Source organism: Xiphias gladius, chromosome 8, assembly GCF_016859285.1.
Source record: "Xiphias gladius isolate SHS-SW01 ecotype Sanya breed wild chromosome 8, ASM1685928v1, whole genome shotgun sequence".
Classification (NCBI taxonomy): Eukaryota; Metazoa; Chordata; class Actinopteri; order Istiophoriformes; family Xiphiidae; genus Xiphias; species Xiphias gladius.
In genome coordinates this window covers 3,575,972-3,593,409 of record NC_053407.1, presented here as the reverse complement: position 1 = coordinate 3,593,409, position 17,438 = coordinate 3,575,972, and the positions used below count along the sequence as shown (strand labels likewise).

General features: G+C 39.0%; 1 protein-coding gene across 2 annotated transcripts in view; it reads left to right on the top strand.

Annotated features, from left to right (window-relative positions):
- The first annotated feature begins 4,683 nt into the window (after positions 1 to 4,683).
- The window catches only part of tango6 (transport and golgi organization 6 homolog (Drosophila)), a 45,511-nt gene continuing 32,756 nt past the window's right edge, over positions 4,684 to 17,438 (top strand). Inside the window, exons 1-11 of one of the 2 annotated variants that reach the window (XM_040132557.1) lie at positions 4,684 to 4,864; positions 5,283 to 5,941; positions 6,081 to 6,197; positions 7,258 to 7,417; positions 7,719 to 7,825; positions 9,301 to 9,463; positions 10,663 to 10,730; positions 11,328 to 11,440; positions 14,261 to 14,434; positions 14,714 to 14,840; positions 15,065 to 15,268. In XM_040132557.1, the coding sequence (XP_039988491.1) occupies positions 4,813 to 4,864; positions 5,283 to 5,941; positions 6,081 to 6,197; positions 7,258 to 7,417; positions 7,719 to 7,825; positions 9,301 to 9,463; positions 10,663 to 10,730; positions 11,328 to 11,440; positions 14,261 to 14,434; positions 14,714 to 14,840; positions 15,065 to 15,268 (1,944 nt within the window). In that variant the 5' untranslated portion in view covers positions 4,684 to 4,812. The remainder of the gene's footprint in view (positions 4,865 to 5,282; positions 5,942 to 6,080; positions 6,198 to 7,257; positions 7,418 to 7,718; positions 7,826 to 9,300; positions 9,464 to 10,662; positions 10,731 to 11,327; positions 11,441 to 14,260; positions 14,435 to 14,713; positions 14,841 to 15,064; positions 15,269 to 17,438) is intronic. The other variant, XM_040132556.1, reaches the window with a different exon arrangement.

Here is a 17,438-nt window from a genome sequence, read left to right as displayed (position 1 = left end):
TTAAAAGAAACTGAGGGTTGTTTTTATTTTCCTCTATTAGAGATGAGTAATAGACTGCTCTGGCACTACAGAGGGCCTTCCTACATGTTTTAGGACTATCATGACAGGCTAAGTGGGATTCTTCCATTTTGTTAGAACATATCCTTTCAAGTTTTCGCGTAGTTTGCTTTAATATACGAGTTTGGAAGTTAAACCATGGAGCTAACCTCCTTTGTTTTATTGTCTTCTTTTTCAGTGGGGCAATAGAATTGAGTGTCATTCTCATTGAGCCTGCAGCACTATCAACAAGATGGTCAATTTGGGGGACTACAGTTAGCATAGGAGTCCTCTGTTATATTGTAACATGGCGGTAAATTAAGTGCTGATGGAATCAGTCCCTTAAATTTAGCTATAGCACTATCAGATAGAAATCTAGAAAAGACATTTTTGCCTAATAGTGTGTAGTCCAGTAACAGGAATTCAAAAGTTATTAAATAATGGTCCAATAAAAGAGGATTCTGTGGTAAGATTATTAAATGTTCAATTTCAATGCCATAAGTCAGAACAAGGTCAAGGGTGTGGTTAAAACAGTGAGTGGGTTTATTTACACCCTGAGCGAAGCCAATGGAGTCAAACATTATGATAAACGTAGTTCTAACGCAATCATTATCAGCATCCATATGAATATTGAAATCACCTACTATAATTACTTCTTTCTGTACTAAGGACTAAACTTGATAAAAACTCTGAGAATTCAGATAAAAATTCAGAGTATGGGCCAGGAGCGCGGTACACTATAACAAATAGAATAGGCTTTAAAGTTTCCATGATGGATGTGTAAGACTAAGAACCAGGCTTTCGAATGAGTTATAATTGAGTTTAGGTTTAAGGTTGATTAACAGGCTTCAGTTGAAAATGGCTGCAACTCTACCTCCTTGGCCGCTGCCTCGAGGAATGTGGGTATTAGTATGACTGGGGGAATACACTATTGTGTATTCAAAAATGCATTGGCCAATTGCTTGTATTTAGGAGGATTAAATGCTGCCGTACAATGACAATGCAAGACAGGCCTCATAGCAGACATGAATGATTAACATGGTGTTGATGTTTTAGCAACGTGTTCAATGTTTGACATGGTCAAAGTATGTAACATATCAAAATATGGCAATGTCCAGCAGTACATACAGTCAATGACTGGTTGTAAAAACTGAACTGCCTACAAGGCCCTTTCATCAGGAATAGTTAGCAGTTTGCATAACAATTCGCAACCCATCAAATTGTTTGGGCTTTCTAAGATATTAGGACTTTCACTGCTACAGTAGATTTTTACATTGGCTCTGCAATAGGAATGCCTGAGGCTCTTAATGTAGTCAAAAATTATAAGTTGGTGCAAACACTTGCTCATTAGCTTTAACTGTTGACATAGTAGCTCCACTATCTATCCGAATATCAACAGTACTATTAAACTTAACTGGCACAACTGGATCTTGAGAGGGACTTTTTGAAAGCCGAATCGCGCTTGTTGCCCCTTTTGAGGCTTGTTCTCAATGTTTATGTTACATCAACTGTTTAGGACTAACAAAAGCTATGCTTTGGCAGAAAACCCATTATGTAAACCCATTATTTTATCTTTGCATGTTTCTGTTTGCATTTATGTCCATTCCTTGATTATACAATGCACATTACCTTTTACTTTTGGCACATTTTTCTATTCACTTACTGTATATTTATTATTATTTCTCTTCTATTGTAGTTTTTATACTTTTTACTTATTTACTTCCTCTTTCCTACCTGAGTGTTGGCAGCTGTAACACAGCAATATCCCTGCGGGGATTTTTCCGATTCTGACACCGCTTATTTATTGTCGATGTCCAATCAGCAACAGACATTTTGTAGGCTGTGGCAAAGTGTGGTTTTACATTTTGTACGAACGTTTGAATAGATAACAGGTTGTTATCCTCCCACTTTCCCATGAGACCTGGTCAGAGGAGGACTGTGAGGGGGACTGCCTCTCTGCCTTTCTGCACACAGTAGCTGCTCTCCCTTCACTACTATGAATCTGAGCCAGAAGCTCATCTGTCTTTTTTTCTTTCGTTCTGGGCCTGACTCACCTTTACAATTAGTTAGTAGAGTGTTTTCGATATAGTGAAACCTTGTTATTTGTCAGTGGTGGAATGTAACTAAGTAGATTTATTTAAGTACTGCACTTAAGTACAGTTTTGAGATACTTGTACTTTACTTGAGTATTTCCATTTTTTGCTACTTTAGACTTTATTCCACTACATTTATTTGACGGCTTTAGTTGAGATGAAGATTTGACACAATGGTTAATATAACAAGCTTTTAAAATACAACAGTGCTTTCTGATTGATTCTTAACTGGCAGATGAGCAATACGCAATACTGTTAACAGCTAATCTGGACTGGGTTTGGCTTTGTGCCCTGCCCTCACATACATTATTCTTTATCATCACATACATAAAACACATTCTCTCATATATCTAAAATCCCAGGCAGGATTTCCTTTATTGGGTCAAAAAAAAAGAAACAAAAAGAAAAAAAGGGCTGAGCTCTGTCTCAGAGAACCTGTGATGACTTCAGCTATTCGCAGCTTGCATTCCTCAAAAGAACAAACACACACTCACTCACACATGAGCAAATGGCAACACATACACTTCTCTGCCTACTTACTATTCTGCAGGCATTCGTGGTGAAAAAACATTGCTTTTTATTGTGAGTTACTGTGATTTAACCAGTGGTTGATTGATCTTTGTTTTGAATTATTACTTTTAGCATCTTTTGCCGAATTATTCACAAATTCACCTCTAATTTCTGATGTGGGCTGATTATTACCAATATTTGGATTCACATTCAAACATTAAAAATAAAAACACATATCAGTAAACACTGTTCCAGCATCAAGAGGTCTCCTTTCTCTTCTGCTGTTTTACCACTACATCAGTGTTAGCAATTTGAGACTTTTAAGACAAAAACTCAGCAAAGCAAAGTATTTTTGCTTTGAGTGTACACTCAGCAAGCAGTACAATTAGCTAAATTGCAGAAAATGTAGTTTTTTTTATGATCCTGTCAAACACATACATGGGAAGGCAAAAGTAAAGAAAAGTTTTAAATTTGCATTTACCAGTCTTGTTTTAATTAGGAATCCTGTTTGTGATGCACAATTGTGATGTAAATCTTGTGAGCTGCTGGAAGGAGGTTCAGGAGACCAAGAATGGCTTAAGCAGAACCATTCATTGAGAGATGAGGAATTCAAGTTGACACTGTGTAATGACACCCAATTCTGAAAGATGCTCTCTGAAAAGGGAGGATTCAAACCCATGTAGCCTCACATTGCACTGACTCTATCATGTTGTAGATCCAAGTTACATCTGCTCCGCTTAGAGAAGCTATGACCTTATCCACCAGAGGCTCTGGCTATCATGTCTCTACTACCTCAAGTGTATGGTCTGTACTACAACAAGCCAAACCTTCTAGAGCTGAGTGTAAACTTCAAATACATTTCTTTTGTGTGTGAATGTTCTAACAAAAAGATGTTAAAACGTATATATCTTTTAAGCTTCACAGAAAATTTGCGTAATCTTATCATTATTGTTATTATTATTACTCTTATTAACTTTTTTTATCCATTAATCCCGACGTATTTACACAAACTATATACTCAAGATGTTAACTTGATGCATTGTGCGGCGATCGCCGGTGATTGATCCTACGCAGGCCTTTTTTTTCTCTTCTCCCAGGCTTCCCCCAGATAACTGGCTAATTTATATGTTTCATGTGTGAACAGCAAACTTAGTCATTGTGCATCATCCATATATACAAAATTAATATCTTTTTTAGCTTACAGAGCATTGTGCAGTTCACAATAAAAATTTTAAATTTTCATTATTAAAAAAAGCCTCACCTCAGAGTTGCAGAACAATGTGCATGCCTTATTAGACCAAGAACCTTAAATTTGTTTAGCCCTGATAATATTGTCTCGACTACGTACTTTTTTCCATATCAAGTAACTGATGCCATAACTGAGCAATGCATATCTCCCGACGAGCCTCACGATTCCCATCCCTTGTCCCCCACTGTAGTCAACTTTGGTGCATATTTATGCACACCAAGAAAGTATCATACAGCACTGTTTTGCATTGATTCACACAGATATTTCTAAGGCCTCTAACCCCGGCAGTATAATCAAGCACAGGGCACACAAGTTTGAAACAATTTAGAGTATTGCGTATGTTCTAACAGTGCATGTTGAATATAAGATTTATTCATGCACCTGCGTTTCAAATGGTTTATTAACCATACAATCTGATTAATGTGGAAGCCCATTTCCAACCTGAAAGAAAAACTTCAACTTACAACTCGAAGTTTTAGTGATTTAGAATTATAAGATAATACGTCGGAGCTGTCAAAAGAGTGCGGTAATAGGTCAAACTTTTTACCATGTCGTAATTTTGACTTAAAATGGGTGTTTAACATGCATGATTTTTTTTCCTTTTCCTGGCAGGAACGGTCTATCATCTTTTTCGCTCTTTAATACACAGCCTGTTGGTAGTTAACGTTGTGTTAGCCCGTGAAGGCTGTTGATTCTAGCGTAAATCTAAAAAACTTTACAGCAGTACTGCGAATGATCGGCCTCGGCCTCGGCCAATCCCATGATCCAAGGTTGATGCGTGTTGACGTATAATTTCAGCGCCATTTTGAGACGTTTTAGGTAGCGCTTCAGCTAACTGCTTAACACACTCGTGTCCCGACTAGGTTAATCTTGATCTTGTTAAAAATAAGTAAGTGTAAAATTATTTGTGTATGGGATGGCGAGATGACTTCAGCTATCTTCTCAGCAATAAATACTCTCACGAAACCTCTTGACGGTAAGTGAATAGCTTGATAGATCGAGGATAACGGAGGAAACTAAGATAAAAGTTATCAATAAATTTGCCGATTCTGACATAAATAATGAACAAGTATAGAATGGTATGGATGGCTGTTTGTAGAATTTACGTTTTGGCTGATATAACCTAACCTTTAATGATAAAAACTACACCAAAACTCCTATACACGATTAGCTCCCATTAACGTTATGCACTGTAATTAACCGATGGCAAAGAGCCATTTAAAGTGTTTCACACTTAACACATTGTCCCCACAAATGTGACAGTTATACTGTACATACAGTATGATACTGCTTGTCAGCAGCACTAAAAGACAGGCTACATTCAATCAACAGTACTGTACAGAATAAGTCATACACAACCCACTATGCGATGTTCTTTGGGTCATTGTCTGTAGAGGCATCTGTGCATGATGCTCAGCCCACACACCAAGAGGCTCTCCTGGCAGTGCTGCAGGGCAACAGAGCCCTTCTCCTTGAGCAGCTTCAGAGTGAGAGGAGCTTTGAGGAGGTGAGGAGGCTGAGGGAGGAGGTGATGGCAGCAGCAAAATGGTTCTCCAGCAATACAGAAGATGCCACATGGGGCTTTGTCCAGGAGTGTCTCCTATTGCTCCTCACCTTAGCCCGACACCTTTCTATTGAACTTGAACTTTTCAAGCAGGCCTGTGCTCCCTCTGCAGCTAAACAACACACTCCCGAAATGGCTCCACCTTTACCTCCTGATATTCTTAGTGTAACCCAGCAGAAGACGCTTGGAGCTGCTCTTCAGTTTGTGGTCTCTCTGGGACTCTGCCCCTATTTGGCTCCTGGAGTGGGTGTGCCACTGGGTTGCAGGTCAGCTTTTGGAGCCATGGTGGAAAAACTTGTCCGTGGTGGAGGGGTGTCAGCAGTGGGACACCGCCTTCTTACCACCACAAATGTCCTATTGCAGTTGGCAGAGCTGTCATCTTTTGCCACATTGGTGTTCACACATCATCTGGGGGATGTGATGGCAGCACTGTGCCAACTTGGCTACCAGCTGTCCCGGACAGAGAGAAGGGGCACTGAGGAGGAGAAGGTAACACATCAGGATATGGGTTTTTATTCCTCTTTTGGAAGGATAACCTTAAAAGAGTAATGCGTTTGACGCATTCAGTCAAGAGAAATAAAAAGCACCTGTTTTCTTTTCTTCTTTCTTGCAATTTTTTTAAATGCAGGAGCTCAGTGCTGAGGATTGTCAAACTTGCAAAAAAGCCCTCAAAAGCCTTCTAGGAAAAGTCTACCAGCCAGTTGTTATCAAGGAGCTACTGATCCTCCAAGGTGGACCCAAACTGGTATGCATGTACACGTGTGGTGGTGGACTATGGCAGGGACCGAGGGGGGGGGGGGCAACAAGATGTAAGCACAACAGTGCACTAACTTTATCAGAGTTTTTTGGCTGACAAAAGCTGTCTGCTGCTGGAAATAACATTAATGATGAGAGCAATTAGACTGAATGATTGTTTTTTGTGTTTTTGTCACTATATATAAACCTATTGATTAGTGTTGCATTAAGCAAAGAAAATAAAAATTGAAATGGTGCCAGAGTTTTCATAGTTTTCAAATAATTTCATTAAAGACACAATACTGTGTGCCTTGCCTTGGATTTGCCTCATAAAATGATTTAAAAGCTAAATTTCAGTTTAAAGCAAAAGGCAAGAGATGGCAGCATTCTGTTATTAAAGGTATACTGCAGAGTTTTCTTGTAAATGAACAAGTTATGTTTACATGCAGTGTTCTCAGTAAATAACATTGTGTGTATCCATGAAGTCTGGCAAAAGTGTTGAAACATTTGCAAAGCATTTTGAAACATGAATTGTTTACCTCATGTTTACCTATTAGTGGTCTTCTACCCTGCTTTTTGGTGCATTGCTGTGTTTATTGGTGCATTACTGCAATCTGTAAATCAGTACAATAATATTAAACCGTTTGTAGAAATGTGTATTGCATAATGCATACAAATGGATCATCATGTGTGTACACAAGAACAAACTTAACCGGGCCCACTCATAAAAACATTGCTCCATAGCGCCACTAGTCATCAAAAACAGCACAGTTTACCTATCAGTTAGCATTGCCCATTGCCTCAATTGCCGTTACCTGCATGAGCCGTTACTCAACCTCTGCAGACAGCTGGATTGATTCAGACAGAAACGTGTTTCATCAGACAAGTGAAAAACACAGCTGAAACACTTTCTGTGTTGACACACCATAAGCCTACATGTTTGTTTATCACATAATACCAAGACGTTGCCTACTTTATATGAACCAACCATTTAGATTTCCCAATTTAGGTGTTCATAAGGTTCACAGGCCTGTGAGGCCTTGGTTTATATGTACTGTCCGTCCTTCCAGTGTGGTGCAGTGGGAAGCTTCAGTGGTTCAAGCAGAAGGGCAGCTTTGGGATCAGCACCAGGCTGGTTGAGGCGTCTGTGTGGTCAGCTACTGTCTGAGCGCCTGATGCAGCCTAACGGTGTCCAGGCTGTAGTCAGAGCGATCCTGGAGGGAGGAACAGGTGAGTAGAAGGGGAGGTAATGATGGTAAAATTAAGCAAGGAAAAGTAGTGAGGAGCACATTCTGAGTGAAACAAGTATAGACTTAAATATTCACTCAAATGTAATGCATGTTATCCATCCAATAATAAGAGCACAAAGCAATAGAGTAGCATTTGATTAGTTTTACTGATTTGTCTCCTTCACACTATGTTCGTCTCTATTATTATATCATTTGCTTAATATCTTGTATTTTACATTTTGAATCTTTTTATAGAATGGAACTTTTATTTGAGGTGTCCAAATACTTTTTCTTTCCACTAGGGGGCGAGTCAGACTGGAGGAAATGTGATGGTGTGGCCAGGATCCTGGTGGCCTGCCCTCAACAGTCTGCCTCAGCGGACAGCTACTATAGACAAGTCTGTCCTCAGGTCAGCTCAGTAGGACACATACACACACACACACACACACACACACACACACACACACACACACACACACACACACACACACACACACACACACACACACACACACACACACAGAAATATGTACTAAACTCAGTCCGTTTACATGCACTTAAGAATATTAGGTCTCTCTGAGAAATCAGGTTACACAGGTGCACTTTAGTCAACAGATTTCTTTATATACATAGAGTAGGTCAGTTATTTGATTTCTCCTCTACCCCCAACCTTATTCTGACTCACTTTAACTGTATTAATGATAGAATATCCTGCTTCCCTCCTTTTGCTTTTACTATGAGTGTCTGACAGTGCAGACTGACTGCGCAGTGAGAAGATAGACATGAGAAAAAACTGTTTTTCCTGACAGTGTGAATGCCTCAGAGTTTTACAAATACTATTAATGGAATTATTCTGAATACAAGGATGCAGTGCTATGTGCAAAAATCCTTCCTTTCATCCACTTGCTAGGCTGTCACAATGGTAGTTTACCTGTATAAAAAGCAGATTGGGTACGATATTTATGACCAAAAAAATTGGTGTTCTCCGAGAGAAATCTAGCTGGTGAAATTACATTTCTTTTATCACCCATCTAAGTTTTGAAAACCATGTTTATCATTTACATGGCATTTAAGAAACCAGCTAACTGAAGAAATTTGACTTTAACCCAATTACTTAAGTATGTGTAAATGCACTGATTGACCGCAGTTGAGACAAAAAAGAGCCTTTATCTCAATCACTCCGTTAATAGTGTAGCTTGGGTGGACCAAACTACATGCACAATATGTGATTGTTTTGTAGTTTTAGCTATAAGGATAATTCTGGTGTATTACAACTTGGATGTTATTGTGCTCGCATCAGGGAACATTGCCACATCACTAAAAAGAAGTCAGAATTATTTCAAAAGCATGTGCAGTCAGGTGATCAGACAGTTTTTAAAACAAAAGCTGTTTAGCTAAACTTATTTGAAAGAGAAACCATCCATTGTAAACATCCATCACAGTTTACAGACCCACTTGATGGTTCAGCTTTGACCTATTGTACTTAAATAGTTGTGTCCACACAGTTCTCCTATGCAGTGAGGAATTATTACTACATTTTAGATGTGCTCACTTTCAGTTTGACCTCCAGATAAATTGGTTTAGGTTATACGGATAAACCGTTTGCTTGTTTCCAATTTGTCTGAATGGCTGACTACTCATGTTATTTGCCTTGTCAGAATTTTTTGTAGTGCTGTCACGGTTTTCCCAAATCTCAGTTAGGTAAGTATGACATTACTGAAAGCAGTGGCCAAAACTACAAAAATAAATCCAAAGTTGTCATAAACTGGAATTATGTTTTAACATAAAATCTGTAGACCCCTGATTGTGTGAGTTGGACTACATAAGTATTTGTATATTGTTAATATGCACTTGTTGTTGTTTGTTGTATTTGTTGTTTTGTAGATCCTCGACCTTCTGCACTTCAAAGACAAGCTGACAGCCCACCAGTTTCAGAGTGTGGCCACCAGGGTGGCAGTCTCCATGGTGCAGGAGAAGCCCAGCTTTGCACATCAGTACCTGCTCACTCCTCTGCTTGAGCCTCTACACCGCTGTACCACTGCTTCCTGTCAGTAAAGTGGCCCTCTTATCCATATGTGTTAAATGTTAAATTCAAAGTAGTGTTCAGCAATGTTTTCCAGGTCCTCCTGGGGGATCCCAGGTGTTCCCAGGCCATATGAGATATATAATCTCTCCAGCGTGTTCTGGGTCTATCCTGGAGTCTCCAATCAACTGGATCTGCCCAGAAAACCTCTAGTAGAGGGGGCCCAGGAGGCATCTTGATCATATGCCCGAACCACTGAAAATGGCTCCTTTCGACGTGAAGGAGCAACAGCTTTACTCTGAGCTCTCTTTCAGGTGGCTGAGCTCCTCACCCTATCTGTAAGGGTGAGCCCAGCCACGTTATGGAGGAAACTTATTTGGGCCGCTTCTGTTCAAGATCTCATTCTTTCAGTCGATCCCTAAAGCTCATGACCATAGATGAGGGTTGGAACATAGAAGACTAGTAAATCAACAGTCTTCCAGCTCAGCTCCCTCTTCACCACATTGGTCTGGTACAACGATTGGTTTACTGCTGATGCTGAACCAACCTGCTTGTCAATGTCACGCTCCATTTTACACCACACTCAAGACATTAAGATAGTTATACGTCTTCACTTAAAGCAGCAATTTTCTCCCAACCGGAAAGGAGCAATCCGCCATTTTCTGGCAGAGTTAGTATTAGAAACACCTAAAAAAAAAAGTTATTTTTGGTTTCAGAGAGTACAGTAGCACACAGGGAATTGAAACAACACTTTCCAGCTTTGGGAGGATGATAGTTTAATTAAATCTTTAATGTTCTTTAATATACATGGAGAATGGTCTTTGCACTTCTTTGCAGTAATCCTACATATTTTAAGATGCAGTTTACTCAGGTAAATTAGCTAAACTCCATGGTGGATTTCAGATGTGGCCATTTTGTTTAAATGTTACTACTGACATTAAGTATATAGGCAAGTATTTCTTTTATTTACTACAGGGAGTAAATTACTTAAGAAAATAGTGTCAGTCCGCAAAAATATATCACATATTTCCACCTCAAAGCCTATTGAGCTTACATGCTATATACAAGGTGTGTTTATAAGAAATTTCTTTCAGGAGAACAGACAGTAATTGTTGTTCTGTTTATTCAGCTAGGTATCATCACCTCGTCACAAAAACAGCAGATAGATGATAAGTCATATCCCAGCAGGGCTGAACTTTGTGGTGCTTGTGTGTGTTTTCCAGATGAGAGTCATTCCCAAGCTGCTGTGGAGGAGTGGGAGCTCACACGTTGTGTGGAGGATGTGTACAAAGTGAGGACAAGTAAAGCCATCTACCAAACACTACAATGATGCACATTAAATTCATAGTAATGATCATAGCTCATGCCCTTGGTATGGTCTCAAGATGGACTACACAGTACTTAGTGTAGTTGTACAAGGCATATACGAAGAGAGTGCACTCACAATGTCTGTTTCCTTGACAATACCTTCTGTGTGGTCGGAGGACAATAATCATGAAAATCTTTGTGTAGTGACATATAGTGATACTTGCATAAATATGCTAGAATCCGCTCTGTTTTTTGCACTTCTTGGTACCATAAACAATAACAAAACTTAAGCTAAATTGTATACATAGAATTTTGATAATATGTAATTATTTTCTTGCTTTGAGGGTTTTTGTAAAATAGTGTTTGCATTAAAAAAACTAAATCAGAACTTCTTCTGAATAATAATGGTTGTATAAATGAAGATGTTAGTGATTATTAGGTTTTGGTGTAATATATGAAGTAACGCTGATGTTCCCTGATAACACTGTATATTTTTTTTACTGGCTCTGATCTTTATCATACCTCTTACATTGTTTTTGGTGTCATTGTCTTTTGCTCTTTTGTCTCTTGTTGCTATCAGATCTGGGTGGTTGGAAACAGCCCATCAGCTTCTCTACTCAAAGCCCTAGAAGAAGTTCTTCCTGTTATTTTCACACTCTTCTGTTTCACCAAGCAGAATGTCTCCCACCTACGGTAATCTTTTCTGTTATTAACTGGGATTTTCATTTATAAATAATGATACTCTGAGAAATAACCACTAAAATAGCCTTACCTTCACAAAGTAAATGTAGTAGACATTAACCAAGAACTGCACCAGTGTTTTTGTCCATTAACTGCAAACCATGTAGTTAATGGACTAACTACAATGTTTATTTTTAAATAATTTGTACACATACTTTTTTTTTTTTCAATTTTAGACAGTCACGAGTGTTAATTCATTTCAGTAGAGAGTGAAAATTAACTTTCTGGGACTTAAAACCGGGTTGAGATACAGTGCATTAAGAAAGTATTCAGGCCCCTTCACTTTTCTTTACCTTTTTGTTATATTGCAGATTCGATACCCCATAATGACAAAGCAATTTTTCATTAATTTCAGAAATTTTTGCAAATTTATTAAAAAGAAAAAACTGGAATATCACATTGACGTAAGTATTCCGAACCTTTGCTATGACGCTTGAAATTTAGCTCAGGTGCCTCCCATTTCTCTTGATCATATTTGAGATGTTTCTACACCTTGATTGGAGTCCAAGTGGGTAAATTCAATTGATTGGACATTATTTGGAAGGGCAGTCACCTGTCTATATAAGGTCTCACAGCTGACAATGCACATCAGAGCAACAACCAAGCCATGATGTTGAAGGAACTGCCTGCAGAGCTCAGAGACAGGATTGTGTTGAGGCACAGATCTGGGGAAGGCTACGAAAAAATTCTGCTGCATTAACAGTTCCCAAGAGCGCAGTGACCTCCATAATTCTAAAGTGGAAGAAGTTTGGAACAACCAGGGCCCTTCACAGAGCTGGCCGCCCAGCCAAACTTAGCATTTAGGGGAGAAGGGCCTTGGTAAGAGGTGACCAAGAACCCGATGGTCACTCCGGCTCAAGAGATCCTATGTGGAAAAGGGCGAAACTTTCAGAAGGACAAACATCACTGCAACACTAGTGATCTAGGCTTTATGGCAGGGTGGCCAGATGGAAGCCTCTCCTCAGTGAAAGACACACGAAAGCCCACTTGAACTTTTTAAAAAAAAAAAAAAAAGCACCTAAAGGACTCTGTCTGAGAGAAACAAGATTCTCTGGTCTGAGGAAACCAAAATTAAACTGTTTGGCCTCAATTCTAAATTTCATGTCTGGAAGAAACCAGGAACTGCTCATTACCTGCCCTGTACCATCGCAATAGTGAAGTTTGGTGGTGGCAGGATCATGCTTTGGGGTTGTCCACCGATGGTCCCTGTCCAACCTGACAGAGCTGGAGAAGATCGGCAAAGAAGGGCAGAAAATCCCCAGATCCAGGTTTGCAGAGCTAGTTGCTTAATACCCAAGAAGAATCAAGGCTGTAATTGCTGCCAAAGGTGCTTAAACAAAGTACTGAGTAAAGGGTCTGAATACTTATGCCAGTGTAATATTTCAGTTTTTCCTCTTCCATCAATTTACAAAAGAATCTAAAATTCTGTTTTTGCTTTGTCATTATGGGGTTTCGAGTGTAGATTAATGAGGGAAAAAAATTACTTTGAACGATTTTAGTATATGGATGCAACATAACAAAATGTGAAAAAAGTGAAGGGGTCTGAATACTTTGAATGCACTGTATGTAATTCACCAGAGTGAATGCTTCCGTCATCTTATTTTTGGACAAAGTGAAACAAAGACCAAGTTTTCAGGCAGTAAATTGCTGGTTAATTATGAGTACAAAACCTAACTCTTATCCATCTGAACCTTTATAGTGTTTTGGAAGTGGTTTGTCTATCCATGTGGGTACAACAAATAAACATCTATAGATGTTATACATCACAGTGCTCTAGGTCATTCTTTTATGAGAATGATGCAAGAATAAAATGTTCATATCAATTTCTGAAAATGCAATATGTATGCAATTTAACAAAATTTTTATGATTGTGTAATGATGAAGTTACATTTCCTGTATTTTAAGGATAAATCTGGATATTCTATATTTTCTTATTGTAAACAAATCCCATAAAAAGACAAAAAACAACAGGGAAATTGATCCTACTATCAAGAATTGTGTGTCTGTATCCAAAGCCTAATATGTCTTACTCTTCTGTGCTCAATTTGTTATCAAAACCTATTAAATCACATCGATGAGCGACATTGTTGCACTGGGTGACATGTTCTTTCATTACCATGAACACAGACTGTAGTTTATTTTTATTCAATTCCACACACACTGTTCTGTTGCCAGAAATAATCACCAGAGAACCAGTGTTGTATTAATCTGCCACAGGAAATAGTCCACAACAAATGATTTTCTCCTGAGTAACGTTTGATTAAAAACTATAGAGGCCACAGATTTTAGGAAATACCTGGGCCTTTTTTAAAGAGAAGAGTAAGAATTACAGTAGGAACCAATACATTTGGGGCTGAGTGCCACAGATTGGGTAGGGAATCTGAAAATATTGAGAGACGGACTAACAGGTTGATGGTTTTGGTTTGTTGCCAATAATTAGAATAAAGAATACCAGCCAGTCTTATCCTATAAGTAGTCCTTTAGATTTCAAAACAGTCCTAGTCTGAAATTGTATTACCACATGTCATGATGATAATGGAAAATTGAGTGAAAATAAATGAATAAATAAGAAAACACAAATATCATGAATGATCACCTATATTGAGCAAGTTTCAATTAGCAACCTGTTGATTTTTGTTGTGTACTAAAAACAAACAAAAGGCTGTGTGGCCGGAAACCATTTTAAAAATGAGTAAAGTATACATGATTCATAGTCAATCAGACCTAAACCTACTGAAAATGAGCTATGTGTGTGTCCTCTGTGTTCCACAGTGCTCCCTGCAAGGACATTTTGTTGTGGTACCTGAGCCACAGTGAGATGTCTGTAGCCCTGTCATCACTGAGGCAGCTTTCAGGCCTGCAGGAACAGAAGACAGAGACAGCACACTTCCACTTCACCCCAGGCAGTGATGGAGGAGCCAGATTCAAATCCAGGGATAACTTGAGGTGACTGACAAAGAACAGACATATTCTCACGAGTGATCTTTGTGAAAGAGCACTGTCTGGTGTGTGTTGTTAAGGATGCTCACAACAAAAACATGACAAATAATGCAGAGTAGGGCTGTTGCTTTGAGATGTCTTGGGCCAATCAGCAACAAGAAAAGAGGTCCATGTATTTCATTTCACCTCCATTCCATTTTATTGCTTTTTTCTTTTTTTTTAGGAATGATGATTGCCAGTAAGATTTCCCACAGTCTCCCTCACTTCTCTTTTCTTATCTCCCAGTGATGAGAACGATGCTCTGTATGAGAAGCTTTCAGGGGAGCAGTGGAGGCTGGAGTGTCTGATGCAGTTGCTAGCTGAACTCAAAGACAGTGATTTACCTGGAGACTTCTTACTGGACCTGCTGCAGGTCACTACTAAAACACACCTGCAAAACATAATTTAATCCAGTGTATTAAATTTTCCCATTTTGTTTAGTTTATGGCAGAGAAGTTTGTTAAACTCTGGTAATTTTGAGGTATTAGTGTGTGTAGATTGTATTCTATTGCACAGTGTTTCTGTTGTTTGTTCTGTCCACCTAATAGAGTAAGTAACCTCTGTCGACATTCTGTCATTTCCTTGCTTCTCCTGCAGGAACTTACCAGGTGGGCAGCTGAAGCAGATAAAGTGAAGAAAGATGAACAGGAGTTGGATGTGTCAACCATGACACTTCTGGAGGTGGAGGGGCAACTGCTCGGTCAAGCTGCGAGGCAAGGCCAGAGGCTCATTTTACTTCAGGTGCTGGCTGTGATGGTTGAGTCTCTGCAGCATACTGTACTGCTGAGAAAAACCACACAGGTGAGTAAAGTGATACACACCCCACATAAGGAACAGAGATGCTTTTTTGTTTTGTTTTGTTTTTGTTTTTTTGGTTTTCACAACTCTTAGCTAGCCACAGCTGTTTTCCCTTCAGATTAGAGTATTTTAGCAGCTCACAGTACAGGAGGATGTTAAGACCTTGCCAGGTTAGAGTCACAAAATCCTTGATTTTTGTCGCAATGTAGATGGTCCCAGATGGATTAGGAGGCACTAGTCCAGTTGGTATAATATTACTCTAAACATCTTTACATTTATCCCTTTAATACCAGCCTACTCTGATAGCCGCAGTTTAAAACAATAAATACAGAACCTAGATACATGCAACACATGGCCTGATTTACCCTAAAGGGGTAACACTTCCACTGCCACCGCTGCAATCAGCATGAACAACCTCTGTGTAAGTATGTTCATTACTAAATGCTCTGGGGCGTTTATTATACACTTAGACAAGGATTACTTCATTGTATCATATTTAGTGTAGCTGTAACCAGTACATTTAAGTATCCTATAGTGAATCTCTTGAATTAATAGGTAATACAGTAGAGACTCTCACATTAGTAGAGACTGTAAGGTGTGCCCCTCATTAACAAAAATTATAGCTTACATGGTCTTCTTCCAGCGATTATTAGCTTTGGGCCCTGTGAGAAACTAGAGACAGTAGCTGTCACTTATAACACAATATAAGCAAAAGAGCAAAAGTAGTGTAGCCTTTGGGATCTCATAGTAATAGCTACGTTGCAGTATTGTCCATATTTTATTTCTGCAGCTGAGTAACCTTAATTGCTTGTTGGAACTTTGTATCCTTTTCTAAAATGTTTTTTTTTTAAATCCGTATTGGCACATATTGAGCAAAGCACTGACTGTGCTTTGCTTCCTGTAGGCAGGACAGAGTGGACTGGCAGATGGTTTATTGAAATTTTGAGAAACTAAGTGTTGGGACCCTTTCACTTGCTTTTTGGACCCTGTGGGTAATGCTGCCATAATGCACTTTGTTGCAGTTTTATGTTCTAACTGCTTAGAGGAATGTCCGTGAAGTGTCAACCTCTGCCATAAACTAAACAGGAGGTGTTAGCTCATCATCCTGGGATTGCAACTGTCTTTCTCGAGCACATCAGTCTGTGTTGGGAGTTCTTGTAATGGAAACAAACCACGATGAGTCATTCTGCCACACCAAAATAGCCTTTTGGGGGGGGGGGTCTGGCGGCGGCAGGCTGGCAGGCTCGCTGGCAGACCGGGATTTTACAAACATTCTTTTAGAGATTAGGAAATATCTGATAAGTGGCCTCACGTTATTGGATAATGTCTTATTTTTAGATGTTTTACCTTTGGATGTCTTTATAAGGACTGAATGTTTTCTGGGAATTTGCTGAAAAGCTTTAAAAAAACTGTCTTGGTACTTACTTCCAATTGGAAGTAATTTAGCTCTAGTTTTTTGTTGTACATTTCATTAATCATACAGTAGTGGTTGAAATTATTGGCACCCCTGAATTTTAAGTACAGAATTAAGAATATCTCAGAATTAAATGCGAATGAACAAATTTCTATAATCTAAGTATAAAAAACAAAACATAATAGTGAAATAATACAAACACAAAATATAGACACATTTGGTTGCAGAACCGTAGCCATCATTTTTCCATTGTTGTGTGTTCAAGCTCTTTTTTTAAGTTTACGAGAGTCCTTTTTTGTAATGGCAGATTTCGGCTCTCTCTTGAGGTTTTCAGTGGGATTTAGGCCAGGACTCATTGCTGGCCAGTTTAAACAGTCCATTTTTTCTCCTTTTCAACCATTCTTTTGTGCTGCTGGATGTGTGTCTTGTGTCGTTGTACCGCTGAAAGACCCCAGTTTTCTGACACTGGGTACCTTGATAATCTTCTGATTTTCAATGCCTCCAGGACCAGTGGGAGAAAAGCAGCCCCACAGCATGATAGAACCTTGTTCACCATGTTTTACTGTAGGTAGGGTGTTCTTTTCCTTATGGGCGTCATTTTGTCGCCTATAAACCAACTGATGCAGTGCATTCCCAAAGAGCTCTACTTTGGTTTCATCTGTCCATCGAACATTATCCTAGAAAGTCTGTGGCTTATGTATGAACGTTTTTGCAAACTTTAGTCTTGCCTTTTTGTGCTTTTCTTTCAATAGTGGTATC